Source organism: Arachis ipaensis, chromosome B06 (genome assembly GCF_000816755.2).
Source record: "Arachis ipaensis cultivar K30076 chromosome B06, Araip1.1, whole genome shotgun sequence".
In the NCBI taxonomy this organism is placed as follows: Eukaryota; Viridiplantae; Streptophyta; class Magnoliopsida; order Fabales; family Fabaceae; genus Arachis; species Arachis ipaensis.
In genome coordinates, this window is record NC_029790.2 from 43373894 (window position 1) to 43381679 (window position 7786).

Sequence of the window (7786 nt, forward strand, 5' to 3'; positions counted from 1 at the left end):
ATCACACTGCTTCCCAATATGCTCGTCTTGAACACATTCCCATACCTACAAACATTTCAATTTCCTTTCTATCTTAATTATTGAAACTTGAAAGGATCCATCCATATACATATCCATCATTCATCGTTGTAAAGTACACTCGTTAATTCTCTCGTTTCATCTTTTTAGTACTTTTCATAGGGTAAAACGTACAAGTCTATAACTGAACTCACCTTTGTCTTTCTCCCTCGGCACGCAAATTATAATCAAAACTAGAATTAAATAAACTCGACAAGTTCTTAATTAAAGAAAAAAAAGAGAAAAATGCTTAAATAGTTAATACTGCAAGTCAAAATAAATAAAGAAACTGAATTTAGTGTCACCAAATATTTGGTTAAATAAACTAAAATTGGATCTGCTTAATTGCTATATTTATATGGCCTGGTTTTGTACTCAAAATCACAAACCAAACCACACATTTCTCCTTTTTGTAAGCAAAATAAAAAAATTTAACCACAATTTGGTTCAGCTTTGTTCTGATCTTTGCTACAGATGAAAAATGACACTCAGTAAGGTTAACCCAATTACATGCTCTGAATTGAGACATTACATGTAACTATTCTGCTTGATATATGTGTAAATCATTCAACAATTTCATGGATACAAGATGCTACCTACCAATGTATAGGAAAGTGAGAAATACCAAAGGAGGATGACACTCACATTTAAATATATTGAGCACAATGGGAATTATGGCTAGAGAACTGAAATACCAAAGGAGGATGACATATTTTAAAATCTATTAACCTTTGGCTAGCCTCTCTTCCCCCTCCTGCAATTTTTTTCCCATTCTCGCAAGTCCTCTCTCTGCTTGGATAAAGTACTCTCATGTTCTTCTTGCCTGTTGCAAATCATATCATAATGCATTATAAACAAGAAGTACAGCTACATATTACAATAAGAAAACAGTAAAACCTTTTAAGAACAAATAGTTTAGAGTTATCAGGAGTACTCTGCAATTAGAGATAAGTGATCCCTTCAAAGCAATGCTTCTTGAGACTCAAGATCGTGTGATTTTCTGTCAATCTCTAAACTCTTTCTGCTTATTTCTGCAAGTTTGGCATCAGTAGGTGCAACTTGGCTTCCACTTCTAAAGATTTCTCTTCAATGCTAGCAACCAATGCATTTGCTTCCGCCAACTTTGACTCTGCAGAAATTTTAATATTTGCATGCTCTGAGCGCATTTCTCGCACAGCCTTCTCTAGCTGTTTATGCAAAAAGGTTTACATATTAGCAAGCAGTAATTGTTAATTGTTAATTATTAAAATAAGAAAAGAATTATCATGGTTTTCAAAAATAAGCTTTAATATAAGAATCATGCTTTTCTTTATTTTGAAAAAGAAGAATTAACACTAATACAAGTATTTATATAATAATAAAAAAATCTTACATCAAGCACACATTCTTTCTCAACACCCAAGGCCTTCCTCAGATGCTCTTCCCACTTCTCTGCCTCAGAAATGGTAATTAAATGAGCAGATTTTTCTCTTTCAAGAGCATCATTCACTTCTGCCAAATCTTGATTCAGTTCATTATACTTAGAACTCCACTCTTTTTTCTCAATCAAGAGAAGCCCCATATTATATTGATACTCGTAAATCTGGCCTCAAAAAAAGAAAACAAATTAGCTAAAAGAAAATTAACCAAAGTAACCAGGAACAACAAACAGTGTACACTACTACATATAGATAAAAGTGGACATTTGACCAAAATCTAATTTCCTTAAGCAGTAGCAAAATTGGAAGAAAGTAAAGAAGAAAACAATGGAAAAGGGACATTAGAAAGCTTTATGAACTAATACTCACAAGACAAAGACAGACTTGAGAGCTAAATTGCCACAAGCCTAGTTCTTTGGACAACATAACAAGCTGCCAACCCAAAACCAAATTTAAAGTTTCAATGCTCAAAAAGTAGGTTAAAATTTCACAAAATAGCCTGAATCCGGTTTACACTGGAATTACTCTCTTAATTAATAAAATAGTAGTTCGAGTTCCCATTACAAGAAATAAGAACCAAACATTCAAATCAAAACCAAAAATTTCAACTAAGAGAATACTAGAGAACTGCAGAAAATATGCCAACCAAGAATCAAGAACAAATTAAAAATCATAACAAAAATCAAGAATTGAAATACTTAGGAACAAACTAGAATTAACTCAAGAACAGAATAGAAAAACAAATAGAAGCAGTGAAAAATCAGACAAAAAAATCAAGAACCAACCTGAGTCAGAGGCTCCATTCTTGATGATGCAGACAGAGAGTGGCAGAATGGAAGAAGGAGTAGAGGAAGACGCGGTGGCTGCCAGAAAGAGAGAGGCGCTGGACAATGACGGTTGGACAGGACTCAACGATGGAGGGTGAAGGGGCTCGACGCGATGGCGCAGGGGATGAAGATGCTTCTACCTGCTGGCTCGGTAGTGCTGCGGAAAATAGAAAGGGGTTAGGGGTTTGCAGCGACGGAAGGGAGCGGCGGCGGAGGGAGCATCGACGGAGGCATTGCGAGCATCGGCGATGTTCTTCACGGAGTGCTGTGGTTCTTCGCAGAGTGCTAGGGTTCTTCAATGTTCTTTGGAGTGTTGAAGATAGGGTTAATCGTCAGTGTTTAGGGTGAGGGACAATGAAGAAAGGGTTAACCACTGCCATATCTAAACAAGTTAGGGTTTAGGTTCTTTGAAGGAGGGAGAAACAGGATAGGGCCAGTGCACCATGAAGATGAAGAAAGATGAAGTTTCGAAGAGAAAGGGTGTGCCAATTGTGTAACTCAAGGTCATTTCGAAGGACTTCATTGAAACATTTTTTTGTGGAACCTTTTGGCCACGTTTTTAAAGCGTGCCAAAAGACTTGTAGGAAACAGTTACGTTTTTAAAATGACACAATAATGAAACTTTGTCACCACACTTTAAACGTGTGTTTGTTTCTCTCTAAAAGCGTAGCAAAAAAATGTGGTCAAATCTCTAATCAATTGCCACCCTCTAAAAGCATGGTCATTGACCCTTTTCGCCATGCTTTTGAAGCGTAGCAAAAAAAATGTGGCCAAATCTCTCCTCAATCGTCACCCTCATAAAAGCGTGGCCATAGGCCTTTTTTCTTGTAGTGTAACTCCAGATTAACCCAAAATTGACTCAGAAATATAAATCAGAAATCAGAATCACATCAACCTAACTTAGAAATATAAATTAAAAATCAGAATCAGAAATTTAAAATTCAGAATCACATCAACCTAACTCAGAAATATACACTATAATTAAATTAGAAATTAGAATCAGAATCTCATTAACCTAACTCCAGATTAACCCAAAATTAACTCAGAAATATAAATCAGAATCTGAAATCAAAATCACATCAACCTAACTCAGAAATGTAAATTCGAAATCAGAATTAAAAATTCAGAAATCAGAATCACATCAACCTAACTCAGAAATATAAATTAGAAATCAGATTCAGAAATTCAGAAATCAGAATCACATCAACCTAACTCACAAAGCTGACTTACCTGACGGAGAAGAAGGGCAGACCAGCGAAGACTGGCGATTTGGCGGACAAACGGCGAAGATGCGACGAGGAGAAGAAGACAAGGTGAGCGTGACGGTGAGCTCGAGAGGTGCACTGAGCGACTGAGCCACTCGAGGGGTGGAAGGTGGTGCTGAAGGACCGAGGGGGTGGGAGGTGGGAGGTGGCGGTCGGCGGTGTTCAGGAAGGGAGAGACTGAGGGTTTGACGAGGAAAGGAGAGGAGAGGAGAGGAGAAGAGACTCTCTAAAACAGTTAAGCACTGAAGTTTTGAATTTTTGACAGTTAGGGAACATAGAATAAAATAAAAAAGAAGAATAAAAAACTTACACAAATTCATGCAAATAAAATAACAAAATATTTTTTTATGTGAAAGAACGTCTAACATATATAATTATTTATACATTTTTTATTTATTAGTTTAAATTTTTATGCATATGAATCATATGAATTTCTTGATTTTACGTTGCTTATTGTCTTGTTTGCAATTATATGGAATATAGGTTTTTGTATAGTTATTATACAATTCAAAGAAAGTAAACCGAGATAACTGTAATTTTACTAGAAATATATAAATGTATAAAGTGTATATATCATTGTCACAAGGTTGTCCCTGCATGTCTGTTGGTAGGAATTTGGCAACAAAATCCAATCTTTGTGATAAGATTTGCCACTCACATACATACATATGCTTGGAAATTTGATATTATTTGCCATTATTAGGTTGCGCTGATCAAAGAAAGGGCTAATAATGAATTATTAAAGCCAAAAGTTGCCTCTGATTCGAGAGATAATGTTTAAATTAGTCACTAAATTACCAAAGGAGAGGTTTAGAAAGTCATGGTTTGGTAGTTGAGATTTTGGACAATATATTATATATATTCTCTCTATCTTGTGAAACGGGCAGGTTGTGGCATTGAACTTAAATTGGAATTTTCAAACATCTTTATTTAATTTGTCAACTCTCATGAAACTGTTGGATGCGAACTCACTTGATGCCAATATTTATATAATCATTTTAGTAGTTTTGTCATCATAATATATTTATATATTCGCCAAGAACTAGGTTCATGTCACAATTTTAACCTCCTTGTTAAGTGTAACAATTATGTATTAGCTAGGTTGCTATGTATATATGAGAATGAGTTCATGATTTGTGTTAATTAGGGGTACTACTTATTAATTAGTTATTACGCTTACATATATGTGTGTTTAATTGTTAGCTCCTATATATAATTTTATTAACTTTTTATTTAGGTCCTTATATTTTTAAAATTTGTAATTGAATTTATAAGTTAAAAATAATTAACTAGTCTATATAAAGATTAAAATGATCCAAACATAATAAAAATGTAATTTTTTTAATAAATTTCATTCTTTCATATTTTTATAGGTTTCCATGAAGAAAGATTTAAAATTTTCTATCTTTCTTTGATAATATCATAATAGCAATAACTGAATGAACTTATTTAGTTATGAAGAATATTTAAATAAAGTTTTGATAGTAGATAAAATTAAAGATGCTTTTTGGTAGATTATTATATGATCATATATATTAAAAATTAAAAATTATAATTTATTCTCTCAACTTTTTTTAATAATTAAAAAGATATATACTCAATTAAGACTACAAATAATTGCATCCAAGGATATTATTATGCCCTTTCAAACATTATTATCTCTTAATTCATAAGTAGTGTAGGCTTCCACACTGCTCAAAAAATGGGAAAGCTCTGTTTTAAAGTTGGCTTTCTCAACACTCCTCTTATTATTTATTAATACTATCCATCAATCTGATTAAATTATTATAATTATATTATATTTATATTAACCTCTACAGACATGCTCCTACTTTTTCATAATCCTCGGTAGGGGTGCACATGGGCCGGGTGAAGCCGGGTTTGATGTGACCCAGACCCGGCTCGAAATATACACCGGGTCTATTTATTAGACCCGAACCCGGCCCTAGACCCGATGAAACCAATACACTTTCGGGCCACAATTATACCGGGTAAAAACCGGGTGAAACCGGGTGAAAATCGGGCCGCTAACATTACATTACGTTGATACCTTCTTGTAAGCTAGCATGTAAAAATATCCAAATTTTCAAAACTCCAACCATTATTTAACATGGTAAAATTCACTTAGAAAATATTATTTCTATTAAAAAAATACAGAAAATTAATTTTTAATTAATCAATATTAACTAATTTTAGACTTTAGTATTTATAATTTACGGTGTAGAACTAAAAGTTTATGATTAAATGTCTAAAATTTAAGATAAATAAAATAATTTTAAAATACTTTATTAATATTGACTGAAAAAAATTAATTTTCTAGCATTAAAATAATTTGTTAAAATAATGTGCGAGTATTCGAGTTAAGCCCCACTTTGGTCCCTGAGATTGGCGAGTTGCACTGATTTAGTCCTCGAGATCCCAATTGCACTAAATTAGTCCCCCAGATTCGAAAAAGTGCACCACGTTAGTCCTTCTCCCAATTTCCGTCACCGGAGCACTAACGCCGTCAGTGACGTGGCCATTTCTTGCCACGCTGGACAGAATGAAATGACGTCGTTTCTAATTTAGCGCTAAACATCCCTTTAAACGATGTCGTTTGTATGTAATGGGAAATAAAACGTTAGGCACCCTTTTTTGTTTCTACTCTTCATCTTCTACTTCTCCATAAGCAACGCAGAGGAAAAAAAAGCTTCTCTTCCATGAGTGACCCAAAGTAGCAACAAGTGGCTGCAATAGGATTTGTCGAGACCATTGGAACACAACGTTCGCTGTGCAACTATCGAAAGAGTTCGTTTGCCACTACAGGGATCTTCTGTGTCGTCACTAAGGTTAGTGAGGATCAAAAAAAAAATTTTTCAAATTTAATGGAATGCTGTGATGGTTGTTGATCATGATTAAGTGTTTTGTATATTGTCAGTTCACAAGTTTTAAAGCTGATTTTGTGGTAGGGTTTTGTTTTGATGTTTTGTGGGACTGTGTTTAGGAATTTTTTTTATGCTCTGTTCCAATGGTGGAAGAATCAGCAAGGTCTCAAGGGGTTGGTTCAAGATTTGGTTAGTCGAATTTCACCCTAAATTGTTCTTGTTGAAGAAGATAGCTTCCATATCTGTAGACTTATAATTACTTTTTGCTATGTGCAGACTTACTTTCTGAACTAACAAGACGAGAGATAGCAGCAAAAATTAAACTGACCAAGATATCGATATATACATGAAGGTGAAAGGAACTAACTCCATGCTCCACTGGAAAATCTGCATAGCAAATTATAAAGCATTACTATTTCTATAGAAATGAACTTCAGCAATTGATTATATTATACATTACCACCTTAGCCATACTCTTTCCTCCTAAGTTCAGTTAAACTGTTAATTTTAATTGATACACAACCTTTTGATCTTATTGCCTTTCTAATAATACTAGGCAACAGCATCTGAAGGCCAGGAAGCAAACCAGATGATAACAGAATATATACTAAAGCTGACATCTTCAACTTCAAGTAGTTCTGAGTTCTGATTTCTCACAATATTGCATCATCACAAATGCAAATACTGTCTTTATGGTTTATACTATTTATCTAATTTGTGATTTACAGATCTTGGATTTAGAAATATGTGCTGATACTCTAGTAGGGGATGAAATGTTGCGCAGGATATCCGAAAGACAAAGAAAGCGTGTTACCACAGCTAGTGATCAAACTCTTAGTCCATCAATTTTGTGTGTAATTCTATTTCAACTTTTATGAGTGACATGCAAAAGGTAATAATCTTTATTCATTCATTATCTTTATTTCCTTCCATGGTAAATAATGTAAATGAACTTGTTGATTTAATTTCTTGTTGGTAATAATCTGAATGGATTCTGGATTGAGAATACTGTAATGAACTTGTTGATTTCTTGTTTGTAAATAATCTGAATGGATTCTGAATGGTAAATAGTTCAAATGAACTTGTTGATTGGTCTAAATAGGACTTACCAATAACTTGTTGATTGCACAATCAGTCTCATCTTAGATATTATTTTATTGGAATAGGCACCACCTCAAAGGCCATCCAAGTTGCAGACCAGAAGGAAGTCCTCACCACCATCAGGACTGGTCACCATGGATCCACTGCAAGGAGCAAGCTCAGCCACATCTTTTAGACTGGCCAACTTCTTGAAATTTGTCCCAACACCTGGCTTCAAGCTCCCGAAAAAGAAGGAATGAAGATGTAGTTGACTT

At 34.2% G+C, this 7786-nt stretch overlaps 1 protein-coding gene across 1 annotated transcript; it reads right to left on the bottom strand.

Moving 5' to 3' along the window:
• On the bottom strand, window positions 1083–1618 carry LOC110263969 (protein CROWDED NUCLEI 1-like). Its single transcript, XM_021105793.1, has 2 exons — window positions 1430–1618; window positions 1083–1244 (listed from the first exon to the last, which is right to left on the bottom strand). The coding sequence occupies exons 1-2, from the start codon at window positions 1616–1618 to the stop codon at window positions 1083–1085; spliced, it is 351 nt and encodes a 116-aa protein (XP_020961452.1).